The 18,642-nt window shown below is 54.4% G+C and overlaps 1 protein-coding gene across 8 annotated transcripts in view; it reads left to right on the top strand.

Annotated features, from left to right (window-relative positions):
* Window positions 1-425: 425 nt before the first annotated feature.
* The window catches only part of ELAC2 (elaC ribonuclease Z 2), a 31,022-nt gene continuing 12,805 nt past the window's right edge, over window positions 426-18,642 (top strand). For 2 of the 8 annotated variants that reach the window (XR_014820224.1, XM_084982740.1), the window contains exons 1-15: window positions 428-734; window positions 1,236-1,286; window positions 1,407-1,477; window positions 2,220-2,284; window positions 3,368-3,425; window positions 4,110-4,178; window positions 5,097-5,210; window positions 7,041-7,099; window positions 10,224-10,282; window positions 10,394-10,466; window positions 11,024-11,136; window positions 11,265-11,360; window positions 12,193-12,331; window positions 12,419-12,504; window positions 17,863-17,978. Coding sequence is in view for 7 of the 8 variants with exons in the window: in XM_084982740.1 (XP_084838866.1) it covers window positions 502-734; window positions 1,236-1,286; window positions 1,407-1,477; window positions 2,220-2,284; window positions 3,368-3,425; window positions 4,110-4,178; window positions 5,097-5,210; window positions 7,041-7,099; window positions 10,224-10,282; window positions 10,394-10,466; window positions 11,024-11,136; window positions 11,265-11,360; window positions 12,193-12,331; window positions 12,419-12,504; window positions 17,863-17,978 (1,402 nt within the window). In the remaining variant the exon portion in view is untranslated. 8 annotated transcript variants of the gene reach the window in all.

Genomic DNA, 18,642 nt, shown 5'->3' with positions numbered 1-18,642 from the left:
TTTATGTATGTAGAATTGATTCACTTTGCTGTACACCTGAAACTAACATGACACTGTAAAAGGTGCATTTCATTATGTTTATATTGCACTAAAATAAACTTTTTGGAAAAAAAGAAATTGGGGGTGGTTTGGCGGGGACGGGTCTCGAACACTTCACCACACTCCACTGCAAGTACTAGCTCTTCGACCGGCATTGCTTTTTCCGGTTTTGCAGTCCCGGAAGTCCCGCCCAGGCGAGGGTTTCCGGAAACGAGGAAAGAAACCAGCCTTGGGGCCGTTCAGGGCGCTCTAGCATGCCTGCTCTCTATGGCCCGGCCAATTGACAAGGATGAGAGCCGAAGCTCGTTCCTATTGGACACGTGGCCTCGTGTAGGCGGGCGGCTCGGCTGGCTGCGCGCTGATTGGCTGGGGCACCCACGAGGGCAGAGGGGCGGCGTGCACGCGGGGCACGCGGGGACGCCGGCGGCCGGTTGCGCTGAGGCCGGGACCGGGCGGTGGTGCATGTGGGCGCTTCGCTCGCTGCTGGGGCTGCGGTCCGTGGCTGGGCGCACCATGTCGCAGGGGCCGGCCCGCCGCCAGCGGCCACCCAAGGACCCGCTACGGCACCTGCGCACGCGGGAGAAGCGCGGCCCATCGTGGGCGCCGGGGGGCCCGAATACCGTGTATGTGCAGGTGGTGGCGGCGGGCGGCCGCGATGCGGGCGCCGCGCTCTACGTCTTCTCCGAATACAACCGGTCAGTGCGCCGCGCCGGATCTAGCCGGCCCTGCGGGTCCCCTAGCCGAGCCCCACCCTGCCAGCCTCGGGGCTGCGCGCAGGGTCACCGGGGCCCCTAATCACGGTGAGGGTGAGAGAGCCTGGGCCCCGGGAGGCCCCGGTGAGCTTTAGACTTGGGTATAAGTGTGCCCTTTCCAGACCTGCGCCCCGAGCCCCTTCCTCCTGGGCACCCCAGGACCGAGGCTCCATAGTCGGTGTGTGGGGTGGGCAGGTCTGCGGAGGAGGTAATGGGGAGAGGACCCAATGGGGAGAGGAACCAGCTCGCCCCCCCGCACCCCCCGTGCCCCAGCCCCTGCTGAGGAGGGTCCTAAACCCAGCGTTCTAACAGAAATGAGGCTGGTGGCACAGCACATGTCTTTTAGTTTTTCCTTACGGTGTCCAGCAGAACATCTGAACGGTGGCAGGGTTTTAGATTTAGAGTCCAGTCTTCTGACTGCTCTGGGTAATGTTCACTCTCTAGGTATCTCTTCAACTGCGGGGAAGGCGTCCAGCGACTCATGCAGGAGCACAAGTGAGCCGGCCATTTTCCTTGGGGTGGAGACGCTAATGGGGCTTGTGGCAGGGGTGTTTTTACAGCAGCAGAAGGGGGTCCCTGGTCGGTCTGTTTTGTCAAGTGTGTTCTGTCTCTTAGGCTGAAGGTGTCTCGTTTGGACAACATCTTCCTGACTCGAATGCACTGGGCTAATGTGGGCGGGTTGTGTGGTGAGTATCTAGGGTCAGAGGTTGGAGGGAGGACTGAGGGGGTTTAACCTGCCTGGCTCCCCCTCACCAACCCCCCATCTTTGGAGTTCACGGAAGCCGGAATTTTTTATGCCAGCCCAGTCAGCTGCAGTGTGGAGTATCAGAAGCTAACAAAAGTAGATTTTTTAAAAAAAACCTGGACATTGCCTTCAGGTGTAACCATTCACCTCATTTACTGAGTGGCCGGACCGGAGACACGGGTCGTAAACCGAGAGTGTAGTGGTGGTGTTTACTGTAAGTGTGTCTGCCCTGGAGACCATCAGCTTCACTCAATTACCCAGGTTTCAGATCACCCCCTTGTTAACACCCATCAATTAGCAAGATCGAGATTGTGTTCCTGCCAGGTGGTGTGAGGTTTGTGCGGTGGGTCCGGAGGAGTGGCGGTGGAACCAGTCAGTGTCCCAGAGCGGAGGCTCAGAGGAGGCCCAGGGTGCAGAATTGACTGGGCAGGATTCTGCACCCTGGGCGCCTCACCCTTGTAGCAAATCCCCCCTGGTTCTAGAAGGTTCTAGAAGCATTTGCGTCCTGTTCTTTGGCTCTCGGGCCTCTGGCCTGCATCACTGATGGGCTGCATGTGCGCCCTGATAACTGGAAGTGAGATGAGGACAGGTAGAAAAATAGCAAGTTTGAGTAAGGCCTGTCCCTCTGGGTGGCCACCCCGGGGCAGGGCGGTGAGAGGTCTGGTTTTATCTGCTCTTTTTAGGAATGATTCTCACGCTGAAGGAGACGGGGCTTCCAAAGTGTGTGCTTTCGGGGCCTCCCCAGCTGGTGAGTCTCTCCTGCCGCAGCTCAGAGCCAAGTCCTCGGTTTAATGTGACTAACACGTGTTTCCAAGTCAGCCTCCTCCCCTCCGGAGAAAACTGATAGTGGAGTAAACACTTCACCTTCCCAGTTAAAGACACCTGAGCCCGAAGCTTTATTAACTCATATGATCTTAAAGCAGCTGCTTTCCCTCTTGGAGCCTTGTCTGCACCTGCGCAGGGCGTGGCCTTGTTAGGGGCTAAAGGAGGTAACGCCTCCCTGGTACTCAGTGCTGCTGCGGTAGCTGTTTCACACCAGGTGGGCACACGGTGGATGGTCGCTTTTCTTCTTATGAGAGTTCAGACACACCTTCCAGACCGGCTTCCCACACTGTTGTGTGCACGTCCTTATAGCCGTGGAGCGTAAGGGTTCATTTCCCAGGTGGAAGGTGAAAGCAGCCGGTCACCAAGCCCTATACAGCCTGTCTGCTCGGCCTCCTCCTTGGTAGCTCTGTCCCTGCACCCACTCCCGCCTCCTGGTGACCTTCCGCCACCAGGACCAGAGGGGCCTGTCTGGAGCATAACTGCAGGCTGGTTATTTCATCCTGAACTCTGCAGAGGCCTCTGTGGCTGTGGCCTCCAGACACCTTCATGGCCCCTGGGTCCTGTAGGCCCAGGCGCGCCCCTGCGCTGGTGTCCGCCCCCGGCGTCCAGGTGGGACAGCGTGGCTGGCTCTCAGGCCTTCGACCGCACATAGTTCCCCCCTCGCCCTGTCTGTGTCCTTCTGACTTTCAGGGTTCAACTGCCAGGCCCTGTGCTCAGGAGCCACCCAGCCTGTCTGAATGAGCAGGCCCCCAGCTCCCTGGGGTGTTCATGTTTGCAGGTCACTCAGCACAAGGACGGCTGCTCCTTGTTGTCACCTGTTTGGTTTTTGTCTCCTCCCGGGTTCTCACGGCCCGCTCCCTGGCATCTCACGTGTGGTGGACGCTCATATTCGAGGTTTGCAGAAAGGAGGGTGAAAATACTCCACACCTGTGAGGCCTCGCGTGCTTGGATGTGTGTCCTCCACTTCGCAGCCGTCCCTGCTCACTCCTTTATTTTTCTTTCCCAGGAAAAGTACCTGGACGCCATCAAAATATTTTCCGGTCCATTGAAAGGAATAGACCTGGGTACGTTCTCCTCCGTCGTGACTCGTTATTTGCCGGTTCTCTTAGGCCCTCATCGCTCAGGTTGGAATCCATAAAACTGGCGAGACGAGACCTTAAAATCAAATGCTTCGTCTTTGTGAGGTGAATCTGTAAAACATCACCCATTGCACGCTCTCTGCCGCCACCTCACGCGCCCCCAGACCCGGGCGGGGAAGGCAGGAGGGCTTTAAAGCCGCCGTGCGCGGGCCGGACGGGGGTCTCCGAGGGGCGTCGAGGCGCCTCCCTGGGCCCAGCTCCTGAGCTCCCTGCAGGGAAGGGCTGTGAGCGGCCCTTCGGGGCTGGGCAAGGGGCCCGGGGCTGGGCGCATCCCCGTGCGTTTCATCTCAGGCCGGGCCCGGCCTCAGAGCCGAGATGATCGCTTCTCTGACGCCCGGTGCCGCGTGTTTGTTTCCGTCTCACGTGGACGCAAATACCGCTTGCTTTCTTACCCCGGTGGGCGGCCGCCAGTGATCACGGCACGGTTTCCCACATGGCACCGTGAGAGGTAACGGCCGAGGCAAAGATCTCTTCTGGAGGTTTTGGTTTCCTTAGCAATTCCAGTTTTCCCGCAGATGCTCGCCCGGACTCCAGAGCCGTCCGGTTGGTCGTGGGTGGTGACCTGCAGGGCTGGCTCTCACCGCTGTGTTTGCGGGTCTTTCTCCGTAGCCGTGCGGCCCCACTCGGCGCCGGAGTACAAGGACGAGACCATGACGGTGTCGCAGGTCCCCATCTGCAGTGAGTGGGGGTGAACGCTGGCCTGGGGCTCAGAGCGTGCGGCCTCAGCTTAGCTGAGGGCTTAGATGCGGTTCCTGCGCTTGGGAGCTTGTGGCCGCAGGACAGACACGCGGGACTCCTGCGTGATGCCCAGACTCAGCTTGTCGAGCTCTGCGCTCAGGTTTGCCCACGTAGGGCTTGGGCTTTGTCTGCTGCGGGTGTCCCTGTCCCCCCGCGATCCGAGGCCTGGAGGGGTTTGTGTTTGGACTCCTGCAGCCGCCCTGTGCACGTGCGCCGGGGTCAGGGGCTCAGGAGCCCTCTCGGGTCCCGGGGCCAGACGGTGGGGTCTTGACTTGGAGACAGAGTCTGCACGTGAGTCCCTGCGGTGTCCCCTCGCCTTTAGTCTGGTTAACCCTCCGCCTCAGGACTGCAGGGCCGACAGGATGTGTCCTTGACCCTTGGTGCGTTAAACCCGTGCCCGGTGCGGAAAGGGTGCAGACGGGAGCCCCCAGCCCAGGAGCAGCAGGGACACGGGCCTGCACCACTCAGGGCTGGGAGGGAGGCAGTGGGCGAGGTCACGGGGCGCATAGGCCTGCCCCCCTCCGACCCCCGAGTCTGGGTTGTGTTCCCTGTTCCTCTGCAGCAGGTGGCCGTCCCCCTTAGACCTGGGTGTGACCAGGCCAGGAGCTGACCTTGAGTCTGAACTGACGGCCAAGTGTGCTCCTCGTAGTGCTGGGGACCCTAGACCAAGGTCCGCGTGGGGAGGGCGTGGCGAGCCCGCCAGGGCCAAGTGCTCTCGGGCCGTGCCCCTCCACAGGGGCCTTGCCGGCTCAGCCTGGGAGCTGAGCGAGGATGGGAGGAGGGAACGGCCCGCAGGCTGGGGCTGGGTGACGGGTGCAGGGCCTGGCGTGTGATTCGCATGTCCCCTCCCACCCCCAGGAGAAGGTGAGCAGGCGGCGGGGACGCCCCAGCCAGCGTCCAGTCCAGAGAGGCCGAGTGCACAGCCGGCTGCGGACCCCGGATCAGCTGAAGGGGAGCAGCGCCCTGCCAAGGGTAATGGGCTCGGGCGGCAGCCGCCGTCGGGTGGGGGGCCTCTGCTCAGCCCGCTGCTCTGCGGCGGCGTCTCCATCCTAGGAAAGCTGGGTGTCTTTCCTGTCACGTAGGACTCAGCCGTGCGGCAGGTGAGCAGGGTTATCTTAAAGGAGGCCGCACAGAGCTTCCAGGGCCAGTCACAGACCTGGGAGGACCCCAGACCTAGGGTCAGCTTGCCCAGAGGAGAGCAGGGCCTGGCAGGTGGCTGAAACAGGCTTTTGTGTTTTCTCTCTTTTGGTACAAAATCACAGTGTTTATCTCATACAGTACAGTTCACTAAGTCTTTACGATTTGTTTGTCATCGGATTTTATTTTTTATTTATTTTTGCGGGGTGGGGGCTGCACCTGCAGCATATGGAGGTTCCCAGGCTAGGGGTTGCATCAGAACTGCAGCTACTGGCCTCCACCACAGCCACAAGCAGTGCCAGATCCAAGCTGCATCTGTGACCTACACCACAGGTCACAGCAACACTGGATCCTTAACCTGCTGAGGCCAGGGATCGAACCCCCGTCCTCATGGATACTAGTCGGGTTTGTTACTGTTGAGCCACAATGGGAACACCTGGGTTTTTTTTGAATTCCCGTTTCACACGTGGCATGTGTCATCCTCAAGTCAGGGTCCGGCCTTTGTGCACCTGCCGTGTTTCCACGTCTCCATACGTAGAGCTGTGCCAGCAGTTGGCGTCAGCGGCCGCAAGGAGGCGTGGTGCACCTTTCGCCTTTCTCATTAAGGCAGCAGTGATGCAAGTGAATTTTTCATGCTGCAGAAACTAACACCTGAGCTGATAAAAGAGCCGTATCTGAGAGTGGATTTGCACCCTTTCTCCCAGAATGACAGTCTGCTGGCACACAGAGTTAAAGTTCCAGATGAGAGGTATCCAGGGAATTGGGCTGCTTAAGGGCACAGCTGTCCAGTGAGGGGCACAGCTGACAAGCTCCTGTCTCTGTCCCGCCAAGGCCATGTCTGTGAGCCATCCTTTGTGGGTGCTGTGGCTGAGGGCCGGGACTGACACCCGCCCAAGCCAGGTTGTTTCTACCAGCCTTTCAACTTTTGTGTTACTTTCCTTTTTTTTTTTTTTTTTTTTTTTTGCCGTGCCCATGCCATGCAGGAGTTCCTGGGCCGGGAATCAAACCCATACCACAGGTGTGACCAGTGCCGAACCCTTAACTTCCCTTAACTTCTCTTTTCTGTATTCTTATACTTTATAAAGCATATCACAGCTTGTTTCTTTCCTCCACTTCCACATAAACTGTGTCATTTTTTAAATGTTCCACTTGGCATTCTGGTTGGGGTTTTGCATTTTTCTTTACTCAGATCTCAATATGGGTGGGAAAAAGAGATGCCCTGCTTGAGAGAAAATACTGGTGTTTCTTTGTGCCTCGTATCAAAAAACAGTTGTGTCCAGGGAGTTCCCGTTGTGGCTCGGTGGATTAAGAACACAACTGGTACCTATAAGGAGGCGGGTTCGATCCCTGGCCTCGCTCAGTGGGTTATGGATCTGGCATTGCTGTGGCTACGGCATAAGTCACAGACGTGGCTGTGGCTGTGGTGTGGGTCACAGACGAGGCTCAGATCTGATGTTGCTGTGGCTGTGGTGTAGGCCGGTGGCTGTAGCTCTGATTTGACCCCTAGCCTGGGAACCTCCATATGCTGCAGGTTGTGGCCCTAAGAAGACAACAAAAAGAAAGAACAGTTGTGTCCATTTAAGTTTGTAATTAGGTATCAGACGACCCTGGTGTGTGACACAAAACTGTCATGCTTACTTGGTCACAATCACATCTGCTCCTCAGGTGTCGGCCAGAACACGCATGGCAGGGACCCCTCTTTGGTGGTCGCTTTCATCTGTAAGGTAAGCACCGTGCCTGCGGGAGGCGGGGAGCCCCCTGAGCCTTTCTGATGTTTGAACAGAGCGGCTCCGACGTCAGCCTGTGTTCAGGGCGCAGACACCCATTGTCGGGAAAGCTCAAGCGTGTGTGTGTGTGTGCGTGCGCTCGCGCGCGTGCAGGTTCCCTTCTAGCCAGAGCCCATCTGCTGAGAAGGTTTTGTATTTGACCCTCCTCCTCCGACGTGAGGAGTAGCTAAAGCCTAAGTTTCTTTCCTTTTTCTTTTTTTTTGTCTTTTTAGGGCTGCACCTGCAGCATATGGAAGGAAGGGGTCTAATCGGCGCTGTTCCCACCGGCCTGCACCACAGCCACAGCCACGAAAGGCCAAGTTTCTGAAGTTAAAGACTTCACAGAAAGCTTTGTTTCTCTTCAAACAAATCCGGCCTGTATTGAGACTCCTTGAATGTTTTAGTTTATGTCCTCTCGCGTCGTCATCAGGGCACTCGTTTTAGCGTTGCCGCGCATCCACAGAGGCCTCGGTCAGTAAGTCTGAGGCTGGTCAGGTTTTGTGAAAGCGGAGTTTTAATAAGGGACTTGCCCGTCTGACCGACGGTCTGCATTAGTAAGAGCTCACGTTACTCTTTATTTATTTTATTTTATTTTTTTTGTCTTTTTGTCTTTTTTTTTGTTGTTGTTGTTGTTGCTATTTCTTGGGCCGCTCCCACGGCATATGGAGGTTCCCAGGCTAGGGGTTGATCGGAGCTGTAGCCACCGGCCTACGCCAGTAACAGCAAAGCAGGATCCGAGCCGTGTCTGCAACCTACACCACAGCTCACGGCAACGCCGGATCGTTAACCCACTGAGCAAGCGCAGGGACCGAACCCGCAACTTCATGGTTCCTAGTCGGATTCCTTAACCACTGCGCCACGACGGGAACTCCCGACGTTACTCTTTAGAATAGTGGGGTCTGCACAGCAAACACTTGTGTGATAAGACTATGTCGTTTCTTGTGGGCTTTGTTTTGTTTTTTTTTTTGTTTTTTTTTTAATTGAGTATAGTTGACTTAGAATGTTGTGTCCGTTTCGGGTGCACAGCAAAGCGAATCAGTTACATAACTGTAACTATTCCTTTTCCCCGTGTGAGTTATTACACACCAGTGAGTAGACTTTGCTGTGCCACACCACAGGTTTTCAGTAATCATGTGTTGTATGCAGTGGTGTGGCTGTTTTTTCCACCTTCCCAGTTCTTCTCCCCTGTGGGCTTTGACTCTTTAAAGAAACATATTTGATTTAAAGTTCATTTTAAAATATGTTTGTAGTTTTCAGCCACATTTTAACACCCAGTAAGAACGTATGAAAGGGCAGCGGTCACATTGGTTATTGGTCCTGAGGTCATTGTCGGCGTCACGTCCATCCGCTTTAGATAATTTTTTCCTTTTGAGTAATTTATGTTTTTTCAAGTTAAGTACTGCTGCCAGTAGGCCTGCCAGTTCTGTGAGTCTGTATCTTTAGGCAGCTAAGTAACTCTTTAAAGCCCTTTAGGTGGAACTGTGGTCGTGTGGGTCCTTCTGAGTGGCTGCCCTGGAGCGTGCCGTGTGTGTGTGAGTGAGATCAGGGCTGCTTGGGGGCCACTGTCCTGGGAGCTGAGGCTCCAACTCCAAGTAGCCGCAGGTGGTGCGCTGGCCTCTGCCCGCCCCTCCGTGGCTGCTGGGAGCTGGTCTCACGGCGTCATCCTGCAGCCCCTTTCCCTCCGTTCATCTGCTGCTGCTCAGGGACGGGTTCGGAAGGCAGGAAAGCAGAGCAGGTGCAGGTGCAGGTTCCGCCTTTGTGCCTGCGGGTCTGAGGCTGCGCCTGAGAGGAGCCTGGGCTTCAGGCAGCCATGGGCCCCCTGCCTCTGGAGCTGGCTTCTGCTTCTCAGACGGGAGCAGCGTCCTCTACGGGTTGACCTCGGCTTGTAGGGGAGGCAGGGTTTTGCCCGCCCCCAGGGCCGGAGGTCCCGGTTCGCGTTAGACGCGTGTCTGTGCTCCTTGGGTTCCGTTGGTGTCTGCGGTTGTTACGGTGCTTGTTAACATCGTCATCTGCATCTGCCACCTAAGTGTTGTCCTCTTAGTGTTACCTGCGTGCATGGAAGCGACACACTTTCCTCTAGGATAATGTTCTGAAAGAATGCTCCAGAGTTCCTGGAGTCCCTGTTGTGGCACAGCGGAGACGGATCCGACTGGGAACCGTGAAGTTGCGTGTTGGATCCCTGGCCTTGCACAGTGGGTTAAGGATCCGGCGTTGCCATGAGCTGTGGTGTGGGTCGCAGTCGTGGCTGAGATCCTGCGTGGCTGTGGTTGTGGTGTAGGCTGGCAGCTGTAGTTCTGATTCGACCCCTAGCCTGGGAGCCTCCATATGCCACTGGTATGTGCCCCCCAAAATAAGAGAACTCCAGAATTCTAATAAGGTTTTAGGATCCAAACAGGAGGCTTTAGGATCCTAAGAGGAGTTTCCTAACTTCAGGAAGTGAAGAGAAAATGCAGAAAATTTTTAAATATTTAAAGAAGAAAATTAAATTCAAATGTAAGCACTCAATGACATTATGTGCCATTTCTGCCTATTTTCTGTTATTTTGTGTGAAATATGTGACTCTCTAAGGTGTTTGGACACAAGTACATCATAAATTTTGAACTTTTGTGATAAGATTGTTGTTTTTCCTTTTAACATAATAGAACACTGGCAGTTTTTCATCGTGATGCTTTTCCAGTATAAAAGGAACAGCGCAGTTTTACCAGCTATGTGAAAAGTAGAGAAGAAGCACCCACACTGGTTTTCTGCCCCTGTCCTGAAATGCTGTGTCACGCGGTGGCCTGTGTCATCACTTGTGCTGGGCAGCGTTCTGCCCACGCTCCTTGGGCTGTTTCTTGATCAGCGCAGGGCTTTAAAACAAGTGTTTCTTCTCCAGGTGCCTGAGGGGCACTTTTTATTTGATAAGGAAATGATGTATATTTTGTAAGACACGTAAGGAGTTCATGTTGGGAAGTAGAGCACTATGGTTGTAAGTTATTCAGCTTATAATACTAAACTGACACAAAACCGATTTTAAGATGACTGATAAAAACCAAACTTCGTCATTAGCCACTGAAATTACACTCAGTTCTCTTTGTTGCAGCTCCATTTGAAGAAGGGAAACTTCTTGGTACTCAAAGCAAAGGAGCTGGGCCTCCCAGTGTGAGTGGTGGGGTGGGCTGGCCTCATGCACCAAGCCCCGCCTCCTTCACGAAGCCCCGCCCCCTCCACCAAGCCCCGCCCCCTCCACCAAGCCCCTGCGTCTCATTTCAGCGGAACAGCTGCCATTGCTCCCATCATTGCTGCTGTCAAGGACGGGAAGAGTGTCACCTACGAAGGAAGAGAGGTGAGGCTCCCAGTTGTCACGGCAGGCAGGACCTGGAACACTGGACGGTCACTGTCCGGTTCAGGCCTGGCAGTCCCCATTTCTGAGGGAGGTGAACAGCTGGGATCTCCTCACGTAGCTAAGCGATAAGAGGGTCTCTGGTCTCGACCTGTCCTGCTCGTCGGCGCTGGCTGTCTGGGGGCCCTTCTGTGGGTTGTTCTCTTTGGGATGTCGGGTCCTCCTAGTAGGACGGCTGCTTTCCCTTGTACTTGAACTCAGTCCATAAGAAGGACTTAGGTGCGTGGCCCAAAGGAGTGACACTAGGTTCTTAGCAAGATGCAGAGGTGTTAGGAGCAGTGGCCACAGACCTGAAAGGACCGTGCGTGCCAGACCGGGCTGCTGGCCGCCCTGGGAGTGAGGCGTCCTTTGCAAGCCAGCTTCTGTCGGGGACCAGGGAGGGTGCGGGGGGTGATCTTTCTGTGGGTGCTGCTCACTCAGGAGGGTTGACTTGAGGGCCCTTTGATGTGCTGCTGAGCCGGAACTGCCCTGCCAGCACTCTGACTCCAGCCACTTCGCAGATTTTGCCTGAAGAGATCTGCACGCCTCCGGATCCTGGGGTCGCTTTCGTCGTGGTGGAGTGTCCAGACGAAGGGTTCATTCAGCCCGTGTGTGAGAACGCCACCTTCAGGAGGTGAGGGGGGTCTCCGGGTGGGGAGGTGAGAGCCCCTCGTGGGACCTGTGGCCGCTCCCGTCTGGCCTGGGCTCACGCCCGGAGTTTGCATCTCGACGCAGCAAAGCCTCCTGCTTCCTTCCTCCCAGTTACCAGGGAAACGCCGAAGCCCCCGTGGCCCTGGTGGTTCACATGGCCCCCGAGTCCGTGCTCCTGGACAGCAGATACCAGCAGTGGATGGAGAGGTAGGGGCCCGCCCCGCCCGCAGCCCGCCTTTCCCCCTCCCGCCGTGCCTCCCCCCCCCCATAAACCTAATAAGGCTCCGCTGGCGCCCGCCCCCGCCCCCGCCCCCGACGCAGGAGCCCCTGTGCAGGCGAGGACAGTCCCCACCAGGTGGCGCTGTGTCTGCGCGGGTCCCGTCTGCCCGGGGCTGGTTTCCTTCAGGCTGCACCCTCCACTGCCCATCCGAAGGAATCCTGCCTCTGTCATGATTCCCTGTGTGTGTCCAAAGAAGGGACTTGAGAGCATGAAGTAGAAGCTTCAGTTTCTTGAATAACGATGGATTATTCACTTAATCGGGCAGCGTGTTAAACACATGGCATTTCACTTTCTCAGGTCTTGCCACCTGCCCATGTTTAGTGACGCCGAGGCTGGCGTCGGCTGGAAGGAGCTGCCGGGGTCGGACTCCGGAATTGTGGGGACACCAGGTGGCACGTCCCCTCCCCACTGGCCCCTGGCCCTGATCCCCGGGGTGTGAGCGTTGGTGTCCGCATCCATTTTCCTCCCACTCCACCTTCGCCCCCCGCCCAGTGCTGTCTGCCCCCCGCCCCCAGTGCTCCGGTGTCTCCAGGTCCCCAGCTGTGGCTCTGGGCTCTAACTTCCGATTTTCTGGGTTCTTTCCGACACACCCAAAGGCGTTGGAGGGTCCAGACCCTGCAGAGGAGGAGCAGGGGTGTCTGGCCATTCAGGGCGCTCCCTCTGGACAGGTCATTCATCCCCTTGGACACTTGCAGCTGCGCCACCACCCCGCAGACAGGAGTGTCTGGAAGGGCCCCCTGTGACCGTCTTTCGTCTTAGGTTCGGGCCTGACACCCAGCACCTGGTTCTGAACGAGCACTGTGAGTCGGTCCACAACCTCCGCAGCCACAAGATCCAGACGCAGCTCAATCTCATCCATTCCGGCATCTTCCCCCCACTCGCCAGCCTCCGCCCGCAGGTAGCTCCGCCGCAGGGGGTCCCTGTTGGTGCTCGGCCCCTCCCCCCACCCCTTTCTCCCCACGGACCATGGCTCGCTCTGTTGCAGGAAGGAGGTGCCACCTTCCAGGTGCCCACAGTGCGGGGCCAGTGTCTCCTCAAGTACCAGCTCCGGCCCCGGCGGGAGTGGCAGAGGTCAGTGTGGCAGGGTGGGCGCTCTCTGGGGAGGGCCAGGTGCTCAGTGTCTCGGGCTCTGCAGCCCCGTGGTCCCTGGCCCTGGCCCAGCCACCCGGCTCTGCAGCATAGCAGCAAGAGCCACCGACAGTACACATTAGCTGGGGTGGCTGTGTCCCCACGCAGACCTGGTCACTGCACAAGCTGACTAAACCAGGTGAGGCTCGGAGCCGGCAGCCAGCTTACCCTCTTCTGACACACATTTGTCCTGATAACGGCCATATGTGTTCCTGGTGTTGGAACATGGAAGATGCCTGGTGAAGAAAGTCACCTGGAATCCTGTCACCCTGAAGTAACAGTTGTCCACTTTGTGTGTTTTTAACTTTTTTCATTTTTTAAAGTTGTATTCAAGTCTGGTTGATGTACAGGGTTGTATAATTTCTGATGTACAACCAGGTGATTCTGTTACACACGCATGCACGTCATTCCCTTTCAGATTCTTTTCCCACATGGATTACCAGAGTGTTGGGTAGAAGCCTCTGTGCTGTACAGCAGGTCCCCGTTGGCCAGTCATTCCATAGACCTCCTTTTGCATAGGCCAGTCCCATAGCCCCAGTCCATCCCCCATCCCGTCCCCATGGCAACCGTAAGTTTGTTTTCAAGGTCTGGGAGTCTGTTTCTGTTGCTCAGAGAAGCTCGTTTGTGTCCTTTTTTCAGACTCCACATATAAGTGATAAATATTTTCACTGACTTTTACTTAGTGTGATAATCTCTGGGTTTATACATGTTGCTGCAAATGGTATTATTTCATTCTTTTTCATAGCTGAGTAATATTCTGTTGTATGTATGTACCGCATCATCTTTATCTATTTCTCTGTTGATGGACACGTTGTTTCCATGTCTTGGCTATTGTGAGTAGTGCTGCAGTGAACATTGGGGGTGCATTATCTTTTCTGATGATGGTTTTCTCTGGATCGATGCCCAGGAGTGGGATTGCTGGATCAAACAGTAATTCTAGTTTTAGTTTTTTGAGGAATCTCCATACCGTTTTCCACAGTGTTTGCACCAGTTTACATTCCCACCAGCAGTGTAAGACCATTGGCTTTTCTGCACACCCTCTCCAGCACTCATTGCTTTGTAGACTTTTTGATGATGGCCATACTGGCTGGTGTAAGGTGGCACCTCATAGTAGTTTTGATTTGCATATCTCTAATAATGAGTGAGGTTGAAGGTCTTTTCGTGTGTTTTTTGGACATCTGTATGTCGTCTTTGGAGAATTGTCTGTTTAAATCTTCTGCGCATTTTTTGATGGGATTGTTTGGTATTTCGATTTTTTGGTATTGAGCTACAGGAGGCATTAATATATTTTGGAGATTAATCCCTTGTCAGTCACTTCATTGGCAAATATTTTCTCCCATTCTGTGAGTTGTCTTTTCATTTTGTTTAGGGTTTTCTTTGCTGTGCAGAAACTTTTAAGTTGAATTAGGTCCGTTTGTTTGTATTGTCATTACTCTAGGAGGTGGGTCTGAGAAGATACTGCTGTGGTTCATGTCAGAGAGTGTTTGGCTGTGTTTTTCTCTAAGAGTTTTACAGTCTCCGGGCTGACATTTAGGTCTTTACTCCATTTTGAGTTTATTTTTGCGTTTGATGTTATGGAGTGTTCTAATTTTATTCTTTTATGTTTAGCTGTACAGTTTTCCCACCACTTATTAAAGAGACTGTCTTTTCTCCATTGTATATTCTTACCTCCTTTGTCATAGATTAACTGACCATAAGTGCAATGGGTTTATTTCTGGGCTTTCTATCCTGTTTCATTGATCTATATGTCTTTGTGCCAGAACCACACTGTTTTGATGACTGTAGCTTTGTAGTATAGTCTGACAGGGAGCCCAGTTCCTTCAGCTCCATTTTTCTTTCTCAGGATGGCTCTGGCTATTCTGGGTTTTTTGTGCATCCAAACAAACTTGAAAATACTTTGTTCCAGTTCTGTAAAAAGTGCCATTGGTAATTTGATAGGATTGAATTGCCTGTATATTGCCTTTGGTAATTTAGTCATTTTGACAATATTGATTTTTTTCCAATCCAAGAGCATGGTACATCTTTCCATCTGTTTGTGTCATCTTTGTTCATCAGCATCTTACAGTTTTCAGAGTACAGGTCTTTTGTCTCTTTAGGTGGGTTTATTCCTTGGTATTCTGTTCTGTTTTGATGCAATGGTAAATGGGATTGTTTCCCTAATTTCTCTTTCTGATCTTTCATTGTTATGATATAGAAATGCAGTGGATTTCTCTTTTAATTTTACATCCTGCAACTTTACTGCATTCATTGAAGAGCCCTAACAGTTTTCTGGTAGCGTCTTGAGGATTTTCTAGGCAAAGCATCATGTCATCTTCAAACAGTGATAGTTTTATTTCTTTTTTTTTTCCTAATTTGGATTCCTTTCATTTTATTCTTCTCTGATTGCCATGGCTAGGGCTTCCAAAACTATGTCGAATATAAGTGGCAAGCATGGGCATCCTTGTCTTGTTTCTCATCCTGGTGGGATCAGAATTCTTTGAGCTTTTCACCATTGAGGATGATGTGTGCTGTGCGTTTGTTATACATGGCCTTTATTACGTTGAGGTAGCTTCCCTCTGGGCCTACTTTCTGGAGGGTTGTTATCAGAAATGGGTGTTGGATTTTGTCAGAAACTTTTTCTGCCTCTGTTGAGAGGCCCGTATGTTTTTACTGTTCAGTTTGTGAATGTGGTGTATCACCCTGACTCATTTGTGGATATTGAAGAATCTTTACATCCCTGGGGTAAAGCTCATTTGATCATGGTGTACGACCCTTTTTTGATGTGTTGCTAAATTCGGTTTGCAAGTATTTTGTGGAGGATTTTAGCGTCTATGTTCATTAGTGATATTGGCCTATAATTGTCTATTTTTGTGGCGTCTTTGTCTGGTTTTGGTATCACGGTGATGGTGGTCTTACAGTTGGGGAGCTTGGGAGTGTTCCTTCCTCTGCACCTTTTTGGAATAATATTAGCAGGTGGTGGTCTTACAGTTGGGGAGCTTGGGAGTGTTCCTTCCTCTGCACCTTTTTGGAATAATATTAGCAGGTTAGGTGTTACCTCTTCTGTAAATGGTTCATGGATTTTGCTCCGGAAGCCATCCAGTTTTAGACCAGACGTTTTTGTTGCAAGTGTTTTAATCAGTTTCAGTGCTTGAGATTGGCCCGTTCATGTTTTCAATTTCTTCTGGTTCTATCTTGGAAGATTGTGCCTTTCTAATAGTTGGTCCATTTTTTTCCTGGGTGGTTAATTTTATTGACCTACAGTTGCTCCTACTAGTTGTTTGTGTTCCTTTCTATTTCTGTGATGTCTGCTGTAACTTCATTTTCATTTCTAATTGTATCAGTTTGAGCCTTCTCTTGGTGAGTCTGGCTAAAGGTTTATCAATTTTGTTGACCTTTTCAAGGAACCAGCTTCTTGTTTCTTTTATTTATTTATTTTGTCTTTTTAGGGCTGCACCTGTGGCATATGGAGGTTCCCAGGCTAGGGGTCCAGTCGGAGCTGCAGCTGCTGGCCTATATCACAGCCACAGCAATGCGGGATCCAAGCCGCATCTGCGACCTACACCACAGCTCATGGCAACACCAGGTCCTTAACCTACTGAGTGAGGCCAGGGATCGAACCCGAGTCCTCATGGTTCCTAGTCGTGTTTGTTAGCACCGAGCCACGACGGGAACTCCTGTTTTCTTAGTTTCTGTCTCGTTTATTTCTGCCCTGACCTTAATGATTGCTTTTACTCACTGGGGGTCTTGTCTTTTGGGGGTTTTGTTTGTTCGGTGTGTCTTCTAAGTTATCCGTCTCTGCCTCTGGCTTTTTCTGAGATCTTGGATCATCTTTGCTGTCGTTACTCCGGAAGGTGTCTTTTTCCGGAAGGTGACTCACCTCCAGTTCACTTAGCTCTTTCTCTGGGGTTTGGCCTTGTTTCGTCATCTGGCTCCTGTTTCTCTGCTGTTTCATCCTGGCCTGCTTTCTGTGTGCTCTCCTTTCTGCAGGCTGTGGGGTGGTAGCCCCCCTTGCTTTGGTGTCCGCCCCCCTTGTGGCCGAAGTTGGTACAGGGGTTTGCTGCAGGCTTCCTGGTGGGAGGGACTGGTGCCTGCCCACTGGTAGGGGGAGCTGAGTCTTGTCCCTCTGGTGGGTGGGGCTTTGTCTCTGGGCGTGATGAGAGGGCTCCGTGCCTGAGAGGCTCCAGGCTCCTCCTCCCAGTGCCAGGCCCCTGGGCTGGGGCACCTGACATAGGGCTCGGAGCTTTCACCCCTGCGGAGAGCCTCTGGGATGTAGTTATTTTCCTGTCTGCAGCGGGGGTCACCCACCTGGGGGTATGGGGTTGCTTCTGTCACAAAAGCACCCCTCTTGCCGTCTCAGTGTGCCTGCTTCTTTGTCTTTGGGTGTAAGGTATCTTCTTTGGTAGCTTCCAGTCTGTTCTGTTGATGGTTGTTCAGCAGTTGGTTGTGATTTTGGTGTTTTCATGAGAGGAGGTGAGCCTAGTCCTTCCGCTGTGCCCTCTGGTCCCTTTCTCTGCCTCTCCTGAGCTCTTTCTCTGGGGGGAGTTCCCTGGCAGCCTAGCAGTTAAGGACCAGCATTGTCACTGCTGTGGTACGGATTTGATCCCTGGCCGGGGCACTTCTGCACGCCGGGTGGTTTGGTGGCTTTACAGTCTGACCCACTGTCTGTCTTTTCCTCTGAGAGTGTCCGTGTCAGGTTGTCAGCAGTGTGCTGGACAGGGATGTTCAGGTGTGACAAGTGTTAGCTGTCAGAACTTTGAGTGGCACTCGTTCCCTTAGGGTAGTTCTTGGAGGGGGATCACGGGGTCAGGGGGGCCCTGCTTAAGGCACCTGGTACGCAGACATCGCTGTCGAGTCCTGTGAGAGGTGCTTCTTGTCCTGCGTCTTTAACTTTTAAAGTCTGAGTCTGGAATGACGTGCACGCCCCATGCAGGGCGCGGTGTCTGTTAGGGTCGACCACGTCTGGACACCAGGCACTGTTGTGTTAAATGCCCTCTCCCCTTCCCCCAGCCCCCACGGGGATGCTCGATGCAGGTCGGGTCTAGTGAGTAGGGGTCGGGGAGCTGCCCTGGGCGCTCCCACCCTTCCCTTCCCCACCCCAGGGGTCAGTGGTGCGAGGGTGTCCCGTCCTGCTTTGAGCCCAGAGGTCCCGGGGAGCTGGAGCTTCACTGCGAGACCCACTGAGCAGGGAAGGTCCCACCAGCAGGAGGGCGGGGGTGCCGAGCAAGCTCTGCAGATGGACCCCAGGGGTGGCTTCTGGGTATCCAGGGTGCTTCTCGAGGCCCCTCGTTCCCTTTGGTCCCCTGAGCTGCCCTCCTCCTGCAGGGACGCCGTCGTGACCTGCAACCCCGAGGAATTCATCGCCGAGGCCATGGAGCTCCCCGGGTTCCGGGAGCGCCTGCAGGAGTACAGGGCGACAGCGCAGGACGACCCGCCGGCAGGTGAGCAGGAGCCCGGGCCGCCTCCGCAGGGGCGCACGGCCCAGGCTTGCTGTGTGTCTGGTGAAGTCAGTGCCTCGCTGTCACAGGGCTTGCCCCTGCCCGGGCCAGTTAGGTGACGGTGACCAGGCTCTGTCCACAAGGCCACGCGGGGTGGAGTGGCGGTTCTGGGACCTCCTGAGAGGTCCTGACAGAACTTGGGGTGGGGACCAGGGCCACTTGGGCTCCAGTCCAGGCTTTGCCCAGAAACGTCCACAGGAGACCCTGGCCACGTTCCCTCACCTGGCTGGGCCTTCCCTGCCCCATCAGGACCTGTGACCTCTTTCTAGTCTTGTTTCCGGCTGGTGGGTGCAGGGGGAAAGCTGGGGGAGAGGCAGGCGGCGGGTCAGCCTGTGTCCCGGGAGGACCACTTCTTCCTGCACCTGCTGCGGTTTGCGATGTGATGAGAGGACCTGCTTAGGTCCCAGTGGTGACCGTGAGCACGGCCCTCGGGTCTCTCGGACCCGATCCTGGGAGCCTCTTCCCCTGGGAGCTGGCCCTCACACCCCCCACCCCCCACGCCCGTCCCCGGGGCGGCGCCCTAGCGTAAGAAACGTGCCCTTTGCTGCGTCCGCGACTCCGAGCAGCTGCAGCGAGGCCGGGCCGGGGGCGTCCTTGCTCCCCTCCC

Source organism: Sus scrofa, chromosome 12 (genome assembly GCF_054392235.1).
Source record: "Sus scrofa isolate SSC_HxYL_T2T_F1_AM1 chromosome 12, Sscrofa_HxYL_maternal_Yorkshire_Landrace_v2.0, whole genome shotgun sequence".
NCBI classification, from domain to species: domain Eukaryota; kingdom Metazoa; phylum Chordata; class Mammalia; order Artiodactyla; family Suidae; genus Sus; species Sus scrofa.
The sequence above is the reverse complement of the archived record's forward strand: the minus strand, read 5'-3'. Positions and strand labels throughout refer to the sequence as shown.